This window comes from Aspergillus clavatus, genomic scaffold (genome assembly GCF_000002715.2).
Source record: "Aspergillus clavatus NRRL 1 1099423829800 genomic scaffold, whole genome shotgun sequence".
Classification (NCBI taxonomy): Eukaryota; Fungi; Ascomycota; class Eurotiomycetes; order Eurotiales; family Aspergillaceae; genus Aspergillus; species Aspergillus clavatus.
The window spans coordinates 455,939-473,127 of NW_001517099.1; the positions used below are offsets into that span (position 1 = coordinate 455,939).

At 50.9% G+C, this 17,189-nt stretch overlaps 7 protein-coding genes across 7 annotated transcripts, besides 1 other annotated feature; 2 read left to right on the plus strand and 5 right to left on the minus strand.

The window, feature by feature from the left end:
- Window positions 1–267: 267 nt before the first annotated feature.
- Window positions 268–2,232, minus strand: ACLA_046500 (uncharacterized protein; the record flags this gene model as incomplete). Its single annotated transcript, XM_001271609.1, has 1 exon — window positions 268–2,232. One exon carries the CDS (start codon window positions 2,230–2,232, stop codon window positions 268–270), a length of 1,965 nt encoding a protein of 654 aa, XP_001271610.1.
- A 401-nt stretch (window positions 2,233–2,633) lies between these two features.
- argB (ornithine carbamoyltransferase) lies at window positions 2,634–3,758 on the minus strand (the record flags this gene model as incomplete). Its single annotated transcript, XM_001271610.1, has 1 exon — window positions 2,634–3,758. One exon carries the CDS (start codon window positions 3,756–3,758, stop codon window positions 2,634–2,636), a length of 1,125 nt encoding a protein of 374 aa, XP_001271611.1.
- Window positions 3,759–4,292: 534 nt separating this feature from the next.
- Window positions 4,293–7,233, plus strand: ACLA_046520 (uncharacterized protein; the record flags this gene model as incomplete). The annotated part of the gene is made up of 5 exons (XM_001271611.1): window positions 4,293–5,118; window positions 5,178–6,134; window positions 6,195–6,509; window positions 6,565–6,743; window positions 6,892–7,233. The coding sequence occupies 5 exons, from the start codon at window positions 4,293–4,295 to the stop codon at window positions 7,231–7,233; spliced, it is 2,619 nt and encodes an 872-aa protein (XP_001271612.1).
- A 313-nt stretch (window positions 7,234–7,546) lies between these two features.
- ACLA_046530 (acetolactate synthase regulatory subunit) lies at window positions 7,547–8,598 on the minus strand (the record flags this gene model as incomplete). The annotated part of the gene is made up of 2 exons (XM_001271612.1): window positions 7,547–7,727; window positions 7,811–8,598. 2 exons carry the CDS (start codon window positions 8,596–8,598, stop codon window positions 7,547–7,549), a joined length of 969 nt encoding a protein of 322 aa, XP_001271613.1.
- A 713-nt stretch (window positions 8,599–9,311) lies between these two features.
- On the plus strand, window positions 9,312–11,414 carry ACLA_046540 (KH domain-containing protein; the record flags this gene model as incomplete). The annotated part of the gene is made up of 8 exons (XM_001271613.1): window positions 9,312–9,525; window positions 9,601–9,680; window positions 9,747–9,908; window positions 10,116–10,137; window positions 10,213–10,265; window positions 10,333–10,497; window positions 10,552–10,760; window positions 10,817–11,414. 8 exons carry the CDS (start codon window positions 9,312–9,314, stop codon window positions 11,412–11,414), a joined length of 1,503 nt encoding a protein of 500 aa, XP_001271614.1.
- Window positions 10,961–11,011: a microsatellite.
- Window positions 11,415–11,943: 529 nt separating the features above from the next.
- On the minus strand, window positions 11,944–13,797 carry ACLA_046550 (putative RecQ family helicase RecQ; the record flags this gene model as incomplete). The annotated part of the gene is made up of 2 exons (XM_001271614.1): window positions 11,944–13,162; window positions 13,718–13,797. 2 exons carry the CDS (start codon window positions 13,795–13,797, stop codon window positions 11,944–11,946), a joined length of 1,299 nt encoding a protein of 432 aa, XP_001271615.1.
- A 414-nt stretch (window positions 13,798–14,211) lies between these two features.
- Window positions 14,212–16,476, minus strand: ACLA_046560 (pentatricopeptide repeat protein; the record flags this gene model as incomplete). The annotated part of the gene is made up of 1 exon (XM_001271615.1): window positions 14,212–16,476. The coding sequence occupies one exon, from the start codon at window positions 16,474–16,476 to the stop codon at window positions 14,212–14,214; it is 2,265 nt and encodes a 754-aa protein (XP_001271616.1).
- Window positions 16,477–17,189: the final 713 nt, after the last annotated feature.

Sequence of the window (17,189 nt, forward strand, 5' to 3'; positions counted from 1 at the left end):
TTTAGTCATCCTCCAGTCCTGATGTTGACACTCGACTTTACTCCGTACACAGTTATTCCCCTTGTTTCCACTGGCGACCAAAACGACGCCAAAAATGGCTCCCCTTCACCTAAATCTAAGTCCCCCATGGCACCTACGCCTGTACATCCAGCTCTAACTAATGAGGACTAATACTAGACTAATCCTATTCTTTATAAGGAAACTTAAGCTAGACTAGAATATTTTTATAGTCTTAGATGGCTCCCTCCAAACTTTAAGCCAAAGATCTTAGAAGAAGGTATTTTGCGACTCTTGGTGATCGACCTCACCAGACTCCTCGCTGCCGTCATCATCTTGTTCCCACATTTCACGAAGCAAATCATCCTGATATATCTTCTCAGGAGGTAAACCTTCTCCACCGACGATGAACCATCGAAAGATATCAACTGAAGCTTCTTCAGAAGCCTCTCGGTCAGGATCAAGCTCCCTCTTCTCGAATGCATGACTGACTTCCCTGATGTTTGGAATGTTGGAAAGTTCTTCAGTCACAAGTGATGGAGATCTTCTTAAAAACCCATAATCCTGTATAGTCTCACCATTCTCTAATTCCCAGTTCCAATGGTCGTAATGGTACCAATGTCGCGAGCACTTCAAATGTGACGTAACGCGAAGCGCACAATTGGTCGTTAAAGACACCCCGCAAGGTTCCCAGGGTGTCATGGGTCTATATTCGTAGCTCAAATCGTCTTCTTCGGTCGGAGAGAGGTGTAGTAAGCGCCATACATCAGGTCTTGAGATGTATTCCGGGTCGTCCGAGGTATACGGACCTGAGCCTGCATCATCCATAAAGCTTTGAGGGGCGCCAGTCCAAGGAAAAGCATTTGAGTCAAGGGGTGGCTTACCTCTCCTTACCTTTTGAATAATTTTAGGGCCTATACCGCTCACCGCTGCTCCAATCCAAAGGGCACCCACACTTGGCCGGCGAATGGCACCGATCAAAGCAATAAGTTCTTGAACCTTGCCTTCTGTGGTATCACACAAGACCTCTTCAAGAACCGGATGTAGCCATTGACTGACCATATTGCAAGGAACGTCCGGTTGCCAGAATGATCCACATAGCGTTGATATCATCACTTCCGGGCTGCCACTTAAAGTCAAGTAATAAGGCAGTTCTTCTTTCAAACCCGTCCACATCGGTGAAGTACCACCTAGGGTAGAGGTAGGAGTTTTACCACCGTGAGAACTTGGAAGCGGCAGTTTGGCATCCGTGCCATAATATCGATGCATTGGGAAGGACATGGCTATCGTAAGAGCGATAGGGAATTGACTTCCGAGATCATGTAAATGCGCAAACTCAAGAAGAGCATCGAAAGCGTCATCCGAGGATAAAGGCGTTTGCACAGGGGGTAGCGAGTCTCTCCTTTGTTTGATGATGAGAGGTGTTTCACACGTGCGATATACCGACCAAGGGGCGACAAATTCATCATCAGGGTCATCTTTCACGATGGCTTTCCACCCTTCGCGTTTTGCAAGTATCGCAGACCACCAGCGAACAATTTGTGCATCCGCTTCCCCCACATCGATAACGTGAGTCGCTTCAGGTGGATTGTGGAGACTCTCGCCGAAGCACTCGGCACAGGAATTTGTGTAACGCATGATGGCACTACCTCCTTGCATTTCAACAAGCCGTGCGGAGAGTATATAACACCAACCGATCGCAAGAATCCCTAAATAATTAGGACCTGTGGCCTTCTCCGTCGTCGTGCCGATCCAATGGCTGAAGACATTCCCACAAAAACTGTACGGGATGGCACTACCGGTGCCGATTTGCACCAAGGCAGGTTTCGTCGTTTCTTTCTTAGCCGCATGGCAGTCGGAGTGTCCCATCAGTCTCCAAGTGGAGGAGGCTGGCGAGCAAAGCGCGAAAATCGAAGTAGTGCCCAAAGGGCGTCCGAATTGCGATTTTAGCCGGCCTGGGAATTTTGGGACTTTGTGAAGGGCGTGTTGCGGATTCGTAAATTCTGGAGTCAGGCCATTTTCCAGATAGGAATAAGCGATCGATGCGGTGTGATACCAGTACGCCCGACTCCTTTCCAGCGCGATGTCCTCTTGCTCTTTGGAAGGCTGAAGGACGTCGTTGTTTCCAACGATCTGTGATTGCCAACTTAGCGTGAACTCTCTAGGGAAAGCGCAGGGATGACTAACCGAGGAAATGCTTGGGAGGACAAAAGAACAACTCTGCAGTCCCATCATTGGGGATGATCAGGCACACTTTGAGTGGGCTAAATGGCCTCGGATCTGAAAATTTTTTCCAAGGGTTGAATCTGGATATGAAACAGGTTACAAGAGTTGGTTCTGTCAGGGAGAGACGAGGGGTTTTACACAGTATATTCTCAGACAAGTGGAGTGGTATCTGATTCATATCAGTGAGAACTCTTGTTCTAAGCTTAAACTTAACGTCCTGCAGCAGTCGCAGGGCTACCTAAATGTATGTTAGCTGAAGCACTGGTTCTATATGGGTATAGTTTTGTGTGTATTCTCATACTACATTCTATTCTCGGACAGATCGATTCAAAGGAGGAAAAAAAAATTAATAATGATAATAATTGCTAAATTGACTAAATTTATTTTCGACGTATTGATATTCATCCCGTTTATTCGATCTTTCCCTTGTTCACAACGAATCCCTCAATGGCAGAGATGGCAGCCCACAGTCGGTTCTCAGCCTCAGGGAAGACCAATGACCGATTGCTGTAGAAAACCTCGTCGTTGACTTCCTCAGGATGCCGGGGCAGGCAATGCATGAACTTCCATCCTTCCTTAGCACCGCCGCGCTTGGCGAGCTCGGGCGTGATCTGGAAGCCTTCAAAGTCCTTCAACCGCTTGATCGACTCTGCTTCTTGTCCCATGGACACCCAGGTATCCGTCACCAGAACGTCTGCGTCTTTGACCGCTTCTTCCGGAACGTTGGTCTGCAGAAGCTTGCCGGCGTTCTGGACGCCCTCTCCGGCCTTTTGGATCAGCTCGAGCATGGAAGCAGGGATCTCGTAGCCCTTGGGGGTCGCGACAGCCACGTCAATCCCCATCTTAGTGGCCGCAATAGCCATGTCAAACAGGACGTTGTTGGCATCACCAATCCAGGCAATCTTCAACCCTTCCAGCCCGAGACTGGAGAGACCGCGGGCCTTGGGAGTGAAAGTCTCGTGCATGGTCTGGAAATCGGCAATGGCCTGGAGCGGGTGGAATGAGTCACAGAGGGCATTGATCACGGGGACCGTCGAGTGCTTCGCGAGGTTGGCGACCTCCTCATGCTTGCCGACGCGAGCCACAATGCAAGAAACCATCGAGGAAACCACCACCGCGGTGTCGTAAAGAGACTCATTGACGCCCAGCTGGATGTCATCCTTGCCCAGGAACATCGGGTGTCCTCCCATCTGCACGACGGCCCCCTCAGTCGAGATTCGGGTGCGGGTACTCCGTTTGCTGAAAATCATGGCCGCGGTCTTTCCGGTCAAAGCTCCGACAAGATTCTGAGGAACAGAGCCGGACTTGATTGAGCGCTTGTATGACGAGGCATTGCGGACTAGTGTAGCGAACTCCGTGGGGGTCAAGTCGGCAATGGATAGGAAATGACGAGGAGCAAAAGGAGAGGTAGGAGGAGTGGTAGGAGAAGTCTGAGACGAGTACTGTCGCATTCCATTCAGCCGGACCGTCTGACGCAGACTTTGGCCGTGCAATGCGCCGTAACCTCCGGCAGCGAGTTTCAATCCGCGAGTCATGATGGATGAAGGAGAGTAATAGGTTTTGATCTGTACTCTGTGAGGTGAAGATATATACCAATTAGCCGAGAAATGACTCATAGAACTCCCCATGCAACAAGCAAGACATATCTACCTTAACTTCGCTTCTGCTGATATGAATCACAGACGGAAAAAGAAAAGAAGTTGTACAGCGTCGAGTGTGTCAATCAACCATCTCCATAATAAATTGGGCTGGTTGAGCTCCACACCGCATTGGGGTGGCTGTGATTGGACTGTTGGCGGCGTTACCTCAATGATCCTCAGAAGTTATCAACGGAGTATACTTCGATTCGGGCATCGTCTCTCTCTTCCTACATCAATCAATCCATCCATCATCAATCATCTATCATCAAATCTTCATCTCTTTCATCTCTCTATATCTCTTCTTCTGATTGGATATATTGGCATTGCTCTCTCTAGTATCTATATGATTTATTTTGCCCCTGCATGAGTGGTTGAATAATCCGTGCTGTCACTCCACATCTCGGTTGTTTCCCCACTCCCCCAGCCATCATGGCTGATGAGGAAAGCAGACCTCTGCTCCACGTGAATACCATGTCCCCGTCATCTAACCAACCTCATTCTCCCGGCGTCTCATCTTCTTCCCCAGTAGCTCAGCCGGATCGATCATTTGAGCTGTCGTCGGAGTCGACACCCCTGTTAGCCCGTCGGGATGCTGATGGACTTGTCGCATATGGAACGGAGCCAGAGGCCGCATCGGAGCTATCAGCACAGTCTGAGACCTCTACCTTTCACAGCTACTATAAAGAATTAGGAAGCAGGATCCGGTGGCCGATCATCTGCGCTCTTGTCACACTCTCTGCGATCATCTCCATACTTGTGTTCGCCTTTTTTGCACCCGCTGCTGTCAAGGAGTATGCCAAGGAAGCCGCAGTGTTCCATCCTACGGAAATCTCCATTGATTCGGCTACGGCGGACGGACTTCGGACCAGAGTTCAGGGTGAATTCGTGCTAGACGCGAATCGCGTACAGAAGCAACCAGTGCGGACCCTGGGTCGCCTCGTCACATGGATTGGCAGGGAGGTTGAAACAGGTCAATCGGAAGTGCAGGTTTACCTTCCAGAATATGGCAATATCCTTGTTGGAACAGCATATATACCTTCCATCAAATTCAACATTCGAAATGGCCACACGAATAACGTCGACTTTTTGGCGGACTTGACGGCCGGCGACATACAGGGTATTCGGGCTGTGGCGGGCGACTGGCTAGAGGGCAGACTTGGCCAGCTCAGGGTCAAGGGACGGGCGACTGTACACCTCAAGTCTGGCTTATTTGGTCTAGGTGAACAGACTTTGTCAGACTCGGTGACTTTTGAAGGTAAGTCTCATCGTATCCATAGCTCGAGAAAAGCTCTCGGTTGCTCAAGATACACATAGACAAGGACTTCCCTACTCTGCCGGACGTCAAAATTTCGAGATTGAATGTTTATGACGTAGACTCTCCGGATTCGCACGGCGCGTTGGCATTCGATGTATCGCTTTCTGCTCTGATCGACTCTCCCCTGTCTTTGACTGTACCTCCACTTGGTTTTGAACTCCTTGTGCCGAATTGTTCTCCGGGAGACCCGCATATCTCGGTTGCAAGTGCCGCCACGAAAGAAATACAGATAGTACCCGACCACAGCACCGCCTTGGACGTGGCTGGTCTAATGCAGGGGCTCTCAGATGAATTAACAACGGCCTGTCCTGGGCGGAAAGACTCACCTCTCGACTTCCTTGTCAAGAGCTACATGAACGGCCTTGAAACTACAGTTTATGTCCGTGGAGCGGATGATCCGACGCTCGGAAGCCCTCCTTGGATGGTAGATATCCTCAAGAGCATAACTGTGCCATTGCCGTTTACCGGACGCGCGTTGGATAATCTCATCAAAAACTACACCATGTCGGACGTGCACTTCAGCCTTCCCAATCCATTCGCCGAACCTGACTCGGAAGAATCTCAGCCGAGGATATCTGCTCTAGTAAAGGTGCTCATTGCACTGCCAGAGCAGATTAATCTTCGCATAGACATCCCACACATCCGTGCTGATGCCGATGTCTTCTATCATGGAAATAAGCTTGGGATCATGAAGATTCCAAAGTGGCAGCCTGCTCATGCAAGCTATGTCAATGACACGGATGGCTCTCCGGCACTGTCCGTAGAGTTCGCCATGAAAAATGTGCCATTACATGTCACCGATGAAGATGTCTTGACTGAAATACTCCAATCTCTAGTCTTTGAAGGAAAGCCGATTGATCTCCATGTGGTCGCGGCCGTTGATGCCGAAGTATCTACGGGGCTTGGCCAGTTTGCTGTCCGAGGAATACCTGCGGAGGGGACTGTAACGGTCAACCGTTAGTCGCACTTTCAAGGCGAGATTATCACAGGATATTAGACCACTGATCCCGCACTAGCCCCGTATTCCGGCTCGTTTGATCAACTGCAGCCAAATCTTGAGTCTTTAGAAATCGGACGTACAACCGAAACTTCAATGCTTGTCAGGACTAGGGTGAATGCCACCAACCCAACCGAATACGCGGTATCTGTGCCGTATACCGACTTTGTGATGCTGTACAATGGGACTCAAGTTGCTCATATCACAGCGCGTGATGTCCTACTTGACCCCAAGGCAGATTCTGTCATCCATGTTGATTTTCTATGGAACCCATCTGAGGGTGGTTCGGGTGGCCTCAATGCTGGCAGGGAATTTCTGTCCAAATGCGCTTCAGGTAGACAGATGTTGTGGTATATTTTTGCTACCACAATCGCTAATCAAGTCTACAGGAGCAAATATTACCGTGACAGTGCAAGGCCACGAGAGGACAATTCCTGCACTGCCAAAGTTGGGACGAGCCTTATCAAGGCTAAGGTTCGAGTTTCAACTCCCCAAATTGACTATTCCTGGATCGCCAAAGCCACCCGGTGGTGGGGATGGGGAGACCAAGTTCATTCAGGAAGCCACGGTACAGTCCCCTCTATAACAACCAATTTGTTCTGACTTCTGGAATGAATGCATCTTGTCACCGGGAAGGCATCATGTTTCGTTTCTTTTGACTTAGTCGTCCTTGCAAAATAACACTCCTGGAAAAGGCTAACTGCGTCTACTTTTAGATGCACCTCTTATCATCAACGGCTGAGTTCACACTATTCTCGCCTCTACCCAAAACACTAATAGAGATTACATCGGTAGAAGCCAATGCATACTACATGGGACAAGAAGAAGTGGGTAGTATCGACTACGCCATCCCATTTCAAGTGCCCCCGGGTATTTCAACAACTCCGCGGCTACCCGTTGAGATGAATCTGGGCAGCATTGGGTATGATGCCTTGAGACGAGCCTTGGGGGGCGCACTTGAACTTGATGCAGTGGCTACGGTTTGCATTAGGGTTGGACAATATAAGGCAATCATTGATTACCAGGGTAATGGGCTCCGTGCCAATGTCAAGCTCTAATCTGGGACTTTGGAAAAATTGGGTTGACAATTTGCTTCTGGACGGAGTTTCTTTTCGGGGGAAATCGGCGTTAGGGCTTGGAGCAACTTGCGAGGTCATCTAGAATACATGATTAGTGACTTAAACTATATATAATGCTACGTTTTTGGCTACGTTTTGCATTGTAAACAGTGATTCAAAGCCATATATAGCCATTAACAGTAGGTTGAGGCCACAGACCAACTACAATACGGGAATCTGGGTTGGTGTAATCCAAAGGGAAGAGCAAAACATAAGATACAACAGACGTTCAATAGATGAGGACATTGAGAATTTAACCAGGGGGGAGGGTGCTGACATCAACCACGTCAGCGGCCTCCTTCTCAATCTCCTCGCTGGGCTCAGAAGCGAGAGGAGAGCGAGGGAGGGCCATGAGACCGGTCCGTGTGGACTCAAGGATACCGAAGGGGTTGATGAGCTTGAGGAAGGAATCGATACGAGAGGGCTTGGCAGAACTAGTACGTATGTCAGTTACAGGAACCAAAACAAAAAAAAAAGAAAAAATCCAACGCGATGTTCTGCGTAATGCCCAACTTACACTTCAACGATGCAGTTGTTGGTGCTGATATCCAGAACCTTGCCGCCGAACTGGTGAGTCAAACGGGTGATGGCATCGAGATGCTCGTGCTTGTGTCTCAGAGCCTGGCTGGTAGGCAGATGGCGAGGGTGGAACTCCCGCTTCGTGAAATCCACATTGGCAGTCTTGTCCGTCTGGCCCTCCTGAGTGGTGATCTCGCGGTGGTGCTGGAGCAGCTCCTCAAAGAACTCGGGGCCGAGGATGCTGACCTTGGCGAGGAGCAGCTCGCGCTGCACCAGCGCGGAGTTGGTGTAGTCGAGGACGGCCCAGACGGGGACGAGGTCGTCTAGCTGTCTGCGGGCCTGCTCGACGACGCCGTCCTGGCCCTGCAAGACGATGGTCATGCGAGACAGATCCTCTACCTCGGTGTTACAGACGACCAAGCTGTCAATGTTGAAGCCACGGGCGGCCAGAATTCCGGATACGCGTGACAGCACACCGGGCTCGTTTTGCACCAGGCAGTTCAGGATATGACGCTTCGGAGGGTTGGTCGGGGCGACGGGGGTCTCGTACAGGATCGACGAGACAGCGGTGGGAGCGTCCCATTGCGGCGAGGCATCGGACACGGGGAGAGGGAGAGGAGAGCGACGATGCAGCGCCTTGTAGGCCAATGCCGAGGTCGAGCTGGAGGAAGCTCTGGATGTGGTAAACCGGGGAAGACTGGCTGCTGCCCGGGAGGTTTTGCTAGCCACGGAAAGGAATGGTGTCGACGCTACGGTCGACAGCATCATAGGACGTCGAAAAGCCATAATCCCCCGAAATTGACCTGCAAGATTGGGCAGGTTAAGCAAGGGAGATTGTATTCCGACTCGGATGCAGCCTTTTTTCTTTTTTTCTTTGGCGCGGGTCAGAGGGAGTCAACCGGCGGTAGTCATAAATCGCACTTTATACTCGCGCACTTCCGACGTCGGGGGCGCTGACTCAGGCCCATGTATGTCACTTACGACGGTAACAATACCGCTAGGCCTGATCTGAACTAGCGGCGCATTGGGGCTGGGCACATGACCTGGAGCTGCTTCAACAGTTTCGACTTTCGACTCACTCACCTACATTCGAATGATAACATCTTCAAAGTAGAAGAATCAGCTACATAATCTTATCGACGTCGTTCTAATATTAATATACACTGATAACTTATTGATCTGCTCATTCGAGTTTCATTCATCATTCAACCCTCAACCACAAGTACACTATAGTATTCTTGGATCCAGACTCTTCTCCAATTGGCCACTTCTCCATACTACACACCCGGAAAAAAAAGGTGTCTCCCCGGCACTGTCTCTTGTTACACTAGTGGCTATTGGGCTGATCGTCTGAACTCCACCAAACCTTTTTTGCTGCTTCGTGAACATCCAAGGTCCTTTCAAATCGGGGTGTCGGGGCTTCTTCTACGCTATTTTTTCGCGTTCGCGTTCCCCCAGCTGTTGCTACACTACGTTTTACCGGTCTCTCCTCGCCCATCATGGCTGACGACGAACGCCGTGCCAAGCGTTCTCGCTTCGATCAGACCGAGCCTGAACCGCGACGAGCATCGCGGTTCGACCGTCGCTCTCGGTCTCCTTCGTCGCGCCAGCCGGAAAGCACTCGAACTCGCAGTCCCCTAAGTCGCGAACCCTATAGCCCTGGCGGCGATGACTCCAGGAAATCGGGGTCCGTGGATCCTGCAGCCGCAGCAGGTATGTCCAGCAAGATGTTCCCCGAAACAGTGAAGTTTGTTCGCGACGACTGACAAAAGATGGTGAATTACACAGCTGCTGCTGCCGCAAAGATCAACGCCCAGTTGCAGGCGAAGAAAGGAATCCAGCATGTCGACGTCCCTCCCATCCGCTCGGTGAGAATGGAAAACGATCCCATGCTCGCGATGCAACTGCAATGCTCACTGAATGCTCTTTTGTAGACCGAGAGTCCTGCGCCAACCTCCGGTTCCCCCTCTGCTACCGAGGCATCGAAGAAGCTGAACCCAGAAATCTACGTGGCCGACGGCGACTACATCAAAGATATTGAGATCAATGACTTGCGCAATCGCTATACCTTGACCAAGGGCTCTACACAGAAGATGGTAATTATTCCTGTCGCATCCGCTGATATTCCAGGCATTTTTTTGCGAGCTGGCTACCACTGCAGCCATGCATCTTGTCTATCCCCCTTCCATTCTCTGCTCTTCTTCTCTTGTGTGGTTGAGGCTAAAGCTTACCCAAATCAAACAATCCATAGCAACTCACTTGCCCTCATTTTCATCTGCTGACCTCACCTGCGTGACATTTAGATCAAGGACGAAACTGGCGCCGGTACGCCTTCATTCCATCTCATATCATTGTTAACCTTTTGATCAAGAAGGAAGCTCATCAGTTTAAACTATAAAGATGTCACTACTCGAGGAAGCTACTATCCCGATAAGAGCATGGCCACAGCCGCGGTATGCAAGACGTTTTCCTGCGTGTATATACGTTCATCCAATTCGTTACTAATCCAATCGACTCTAGAACCCGCCGTTGTACCTCCACGTCACGAGCACGAGCAAAGAGGGCCTCGAAAAAGCCGTGGGATTGATCGACGATTTGATGAAGAAGGAGCTCCCAAATCTCGTTGACGAGCGACGCTTCCGTCGGCGGGAGCCCGAGCCAGTTGAGCGTGATGAATACGGCCGTGTAAGTGATTTGTGTTACTTACTCTTTGTCGAAGGAGGTACTAATTGCAGATAGCGTAAATGGCCCGAGGAACGTATTCCGGTCGATCTTGAGCCCATTCCGGGGTTCAACCTCCGCGCTCAGGTCGTGGGCCAAGGCGGCGCATATGTCAAGCATATCCAGCAGAAGACCCGTTGCAAGGTGCAGATCAAGGGCCGTGGCTCTGGTTTTTTGGAGCCCAATACTGGCCGAGAGAGCGATGAGCCCATGTTCTTGCACGTAGCGTAAGCAATGTCTTGTTCCACTTGCCGACTGGACTGAGTGACTGATCAGAATGCAGTGGTCCTGATCCGAACGACGTTCAGGCTGCCAAAGAACTTTGTGAGGATCTCCTAGGCAACGTCCGGGAGCAGTATCAGCGGTTCAAGGAAAATCCCCCGCAGCACAACTACGGCGGCTACGGTCAACGCGGAGATCGTTATTATGGCGGTGGCTATGGCGGAGGTGGTGGGGGCGGCAGTGGTGGTGGTGGTGGGTATAACAACCACCATAATCAGCACCACTCAAACTCGCCGTCTGCCACAGCTAGTCCTGCCCAGCCCGCGTCGGCAACCTCAGGTGCCGCTGGCGCTGGCAGCCCGACTGATTACAGCGCACAGTACGCGCAGTATTACGGGTCCGACCCCTATGCGGCCTACGGCGGCTATCAGAACTACGTTGCCTACTATCAGTACTACCAGCAGCAGGCTGCTCAGCAACAGCAACAATCCGCCCAGTCGCAGAGCCCTGCTCCTCCCCCACCTCCTCCGGCCAGCGAGGCTCCACCACCCCCTCCCCCTGGCTCCGGTTCTCCTCCCCCGCCTCCTCCTGGCGGTGGCAGCTACAGTGCTGTAAGTCGTCCTTTGGTGTCTATCTATGATCGTCTGCTCACTATGTGAAACAGGTCCCTCCTCCGCCAGGGCTTTAAAACGCCCTGCCATGTTGCCAAATTTTTTTTTCATCAAAATTAACGAACAGGCCGTAATAACGTAGAGAAGGGTTCGCAAGAAAAATCATTTCGTCGCTATTATGTTGAGCAGAATGCTGATAAATCACAAGCCATGTCATATCTTTTCTTAGGATCATTCTAAACAGGATGGGAATCCCTCGGTCGTCGAGGTCTGTAAATCAACGTTGGGGTCCCTACTTTTTTCTTGGTTGTGATATCGCGGCTTGCCCGTCAGGAATCGCCAGACGATCTTTTGATAGTAAGCTTTTATTGACTGTGGTGTCTAACGCAAAAAGAGAATCCCGAAAAAAGAACGCCTTAACATATACATTTTTTGTAAAAAAAACCAAAACCAAGCCGAAGTCCTACCCCAGTCATGATCATAAAGTCAGGTCATGCATGCTTCGATGGTATGAAGTTCGCTCGTCTCCTAGTCGGTTCATTGCTGAAGGTATCGATCAGGAGCCACCGGCACCGATTCATGAGAGTCCAGGAAACATTCTCTGCATGACATGAGCGAGACCCAGGTCCATGAAGGCCGAAGGGTCGCTGTCGGGGGGCATTCTCGCCTTGCGCCTGGCCAGCTCAGCCGGACCGACTTTACAAAAGTCACAGGCAAAATCGCACGGTGATGAGGTTGCACCTTCGGCCTTGATTTCCCGCGCAACCTGAGAGCCCATCATCTCGAGCTCCAAATCCCCGAAGAAGTCCTTGATGAGCTCATGTCTACATTGAGTTACTGTCTCGCAGTAGCGGATGACCTGTTTGAAGCTCTCCAGACGGGCTTTATGACTCTGCAGATTGTGCAAGGCTTTGGTTGCACACTCGGGGTTCTGATCGGCACTGTTGCTCCTGATCCCGGCTCGCATCCTGGCGTTCTGGACGTCTTTATGGAGGCGATCAAGGACGCGGTCTCGCTCCTGCGTATTGTAGTAAATCAGAGAGGCGGCGGCGCGACCGTCTCGGCCTGCTCGACCGGATTCTTGCACAAGACCCTCGAAGCTGCGAGGGGGAGTCCAGTGGACCACGAAGCGGACGTGCGAATTATCGATACCCATACCGAACGCGTTCGTCGCGACAATGATATAGAACGCTGGATGGGGACCTTCCTCGGCAGCTAGAAGCTGTGGTGCTGTCCATTCGGTCTGCACGCTGGTTCTCTCTTCGGAGGAAAGGCCAGCATGGTAGGCAACTGCGCGGATCTGTCCATCTGTGGCGCTTGTCAGAGCATTGGCCAGCTGTGTAGAAATGACCCGGTAAGGCACGTAGACAATCCCGAACATTGGTGGAAGGCGGGCATCTTTTGAATCCAGTCTGGCTTCTCGTCGAGCTTTGATGGACTCTAACCAGAGAAGGAGGTCTTTCAATTGAAAGGGCTCAATCTCTGTTGGATCCTCTGCGAAACTATCGAGGTATCTAATCTCATAGTGAATATTGGGGCGTGCGGAAGGAGTGTTGAAGATTTTCAGCCGAGAAGGCTCCAAACCAAGAATGCTGATGATATCGGCACGCACTCGTGGTGTTGCAGTCGCTGTAAAGGCACTGATTGGAACTGGTGGATCGTTCAGATGGCGCCTGAACCATGAGAGCTGTTTGTAAGCCGGGCGAAAGTCGTGACCCCATTCGCTGATGCAATGTGCTTCATCGATCGCCACGCGGACCAACTCCCCTTGGGAATGCATTGTCTCGAGAGTCCGTCTGAATGCCACAGTCTGACATAGCTCCGGTGTCACATAGAGTAGACGTATCCTTGGATGACCCGATCGCAGATCCTCTATGATCAGTCGTCTTTCAGCTAGTGGTGTTGTTGAGTTGATAGTCGACACAGCTACCCCTATAGCTTGGAGTGCGTTCACTTGATCTGTCTAGTGGAAGAGACGCAACTTAACAGATTGCAAATGGAGACAGAGAACAGTTCAGCAGTGGAGAAAGCTCACCATCAATGCAAGGAGAGGGCAAACAACGACAGTTACTGTCAACGACACCACAAACCAAAAAACGGGGTACAGTCTCAGTCAAAGTCTCATCTCAAGTAAAGGCTACTACTGGGAGGGTAAACCAACCGCCATGGCTGAGAACAGCAGGCAGCTGGAAGCACAGGCTCTTCCCAAACGACGTAGACGCTTGTAAGAAGACATCATGCCCCTCAACTGCTGCTGTTATGACATCTTTTTGAAGAGGCCTATATAGAATTAGTAAATCGGTGTTAGCGCGACCTGGTGCTCTGATCGGCTAAGGCATTCCACAACTCACCGGAACGATTTTTTACGGAAGACACGGTGCAGGTAAAAGTCCAAGTCTACTTTGCGACGCTGGAATCCCCGGTGAAGCATTTCTGCATCTTTGAGGACAGGAGCAAGGATAGATGGCTTTGTCAATCGAATATGATGCGCGTGAACGCGAAGGGAGAAGGAAGGTAGACGCGATATCACGTGATATATCAATATCTCCACATAGTGCTAAAGAAGGCTCGAGATGACATGTCGATGGACCTGCTTGCGACTGTTAATGGTGAATTAGTTTCACGGGTGTGATGATAGAGTATATATATAGGGCGTTATTTCTCGGACCTCAACCTATATTTGGGGTTATCAAAAGAGGTTCATAACCATCAACACCATGCATCAGCTTCTATACGAAAAAAATTGACTTTATATATATATGACAATCGCTCTTCACTAAAAAAGGTATTTATACACAAGTCTATGTTATACAAGCTTTAAAGCCCTGCTAAATCAGTTGGGCGTTCAATTCAAATCCTGGATATATTTCGCCAGCTCTTCCCTGACAGCCTGGACATCGACCGCCTTGCGCTTCTGTGGACGCCAGATACGTTCCATGGATAGCCAAGCTTCCATCACCTCTTCAGGCCCACAAACGGTGCCAAATGCTCGAATGATGATGATGATCATCCGGCGGCCCAAGAAAACCCCGTTATCAATCCGATGCCGCAGTTCATTTTCCATGTCGTTGGTGGCAGACTGCTCGTCGACTGTTGGGTTCAGGAAGAGGTTATCGATTTCAAGATCGACGTTATCGTCGAATTCTAAGATTTCCTCGGCATTGTTGGGGTCGTGTTCTATCTGTAGTTCCGCATCCTTATCCTTACCCTGCTCGTTATTGTCCGAGGTAGATCTGGCCTCGCTCATGGTCGATGGCAATGGCGTGTACAGATCATGTTTAGGTTGCTGCGTAGTGGATCTATCCGGTGAGGAATCCGACTTCTCGGGCACACTGACGGGCGTGCCGCCCAGTGGATTCTCCCATGTCAGCTGGGGCGACTGAAAGGAGAAGTCTCCGGTCAGCCTGGTCCTCGACTCGTAGAGAACGCGCAAATATGCTCGCCAGGCAAGTCGCAGCTTGCCCGCGGTCCAGCCCTTCTTCCTTTTGCCATGACGAGCAAAACCTTCAAAGAGCAACAGGTAAATCATGCCTCGGGGTGGCATTGTAAACGATTTCTCCATATCCTCCATGATTGTTTTGAAAGCGTTCAAGTTCCCCGACTGGTACGCATGGTAAGAAAGAAAGATATGGAAGGTTCGTGTATCTGGACTCATTGTGACGGAATCTTGTAGCGCGCGGTGGTGTGCTGGCAGGCTTTTCTTCAGATGCATCGCCTTCTGAAAGACACGATTTAGCTCCCGAGATTTGTTCCGATACAACATAAACTCGGATGCAAGAACTGGCTGGTGGTTTGGGTCATCGTCGTATTCGTATTCAGGAGCCTTGACGTGCCGTGCAGTCGCCTGTGACTGCATCATCCGTTGGTACAGCTGCTCCGCGGTCTTGACCTCCCCGGCCCTGATAAACGAGATTATCAAGCAATTGAGAACCGCTGTGTCCACAATTTCTCCGCTGGATATAAGGTCGTCGAACGCCCGGTGAATTCCGTTGACGTCGTGCAGCAAGCCATAGTAGTATATCATGGCGACCTTGCCAGCGCGACCAAACACGATGCCACGTTTGGCCATCTCTTGAAGCAATCGGTCTGCCACTGTAAATTGACCTGCTTTGATGGAAATGTCGAACAATGTGGTAAAAACCACGTGGTCAGACTTGATGCCCCCAACATGTTCCATTTGCTGCCAAACTCCAATCGCCCGGATAAGGTCCCACTTCTTTACCGTTCCCGTCGCCCTGCCTGCCAGATGAATGGCAGAGGTCCATAATCCAGGGGATAATGAGAGTTTGGCAGCAATCATATCTTCCACAATGGCAAGATAACGACGCGCATCAACCCAGCGCCGGTTTGGGGGGTTGGCGAACTTCCTCAAGAGACTGCCACGGTACCGTTCCGAGAGATAAGCCACACCAGGAGATGGAAGATCTCTGTACAGGCGGAAAATGTATTGGGTATTCTTGCTTGAATCCGCAAGCGCTTCCATAACCCTCTCAACGGCGTGTAACTCAGTGTCCTCTATCTTGGGGAAATTCTCATACTTTGTGGATCGTTTTTTGGTTCCGTGACCGTGCTGAGCCATGTCAAGTCGGGTTTGTAGGTCCGTCGAGATCTCAGTTAGGGCGGAGTCTGGATTGGAGGCGGAGGTGTCTGATTGCACTTCAGAGTGCGGTCTTGCGTGGCAGTTCTCTGATGCAGCCGGCGGATCCCATGACTGGTCCAAAATCGTCTCATCGCAAATGGCCGGCTCAGGCGCCATCGACCACTCGGTGTCGTCGTGGAATGAATTCCGGCTCGGGTTTCCGAAGCGTGTTGACGCGGGATTGCGCTTCTGGTTCTTGCTTCTGCCTGTTCGACGATCTTTGGGCGACCGTTCCACCCAAGCCTGATTATCTGTATGATCTCCCGTATGGTTCTCCTCCCGCTCATCATCCTTCACTTGCTGCACAACTCCCGAGTTGAACGCTCGCTGCGTTCCCCCCCGACCGACGCCATGATACTCTGCTGGTGAATTGAAGGACAGTGGTCGTGTTGCGGAGACCAGCCGCCTCAGATTCATCAAATTCCTTCTTTGCACCCTCGTCACATGGTTATTCCGAGGCGAAACAGCCATTGTGGACAGTCCGCGGCCATGGGGCGAGTGGTCCCGACACGAACTCGCCAGGACCAACGAGCTCACAAAAATATCGGCTATCGACGCGACGGAGGGGCGAGCGCGCCCGTGTCCGAGTCTTCGGATGGAGGCATTGGAGTAAGGCGCGCGTGAATCCGAGATGGGCATCGAGCGGGAAATGATGGAAAAACAGGTATCCGACCTCTGCAAAGACGAAATCTCCCTGTTGGGCAAGCTCTGGGACCTATTGATATGAAGCATGGGACGGCAGACATTGTGGCATTGGATCAGCCATGCATGTCTCGAGGATGTCTCGAGCAGCTTGAAGGTCTTGAGAGCAGACAGCTCTTTTAAACAGAGCTGAAAGCAATCGGACAGGAGATAAACAAGGAGGAAATAAAAGAGTTTAGAGCCGAAGAAAAGAAAATCAAGATCTAAGCCTGCATATCTCCCTGGACATAGAGTGAACAAGCCGATGGAGTCCCCTGGGTAGATATGATTTTCTGGCCATCTTGCTGTCCGGGCGAACTTTCTCAACTTTGCGCTTGGAGCGGAGCCCTGGCGGTCGGCCCAATCGGAGCCGCGTATTCTTGTCCATCATCCCGCTCCTCTTTTTCTCATCCGCACCTCCAAGCACTGCACCAGACTCGATCTATCGCATTGCAGGAGTGAGGGCTGAGAATCCATTGTTCTCTTTCTAGCTCTCATAGAAA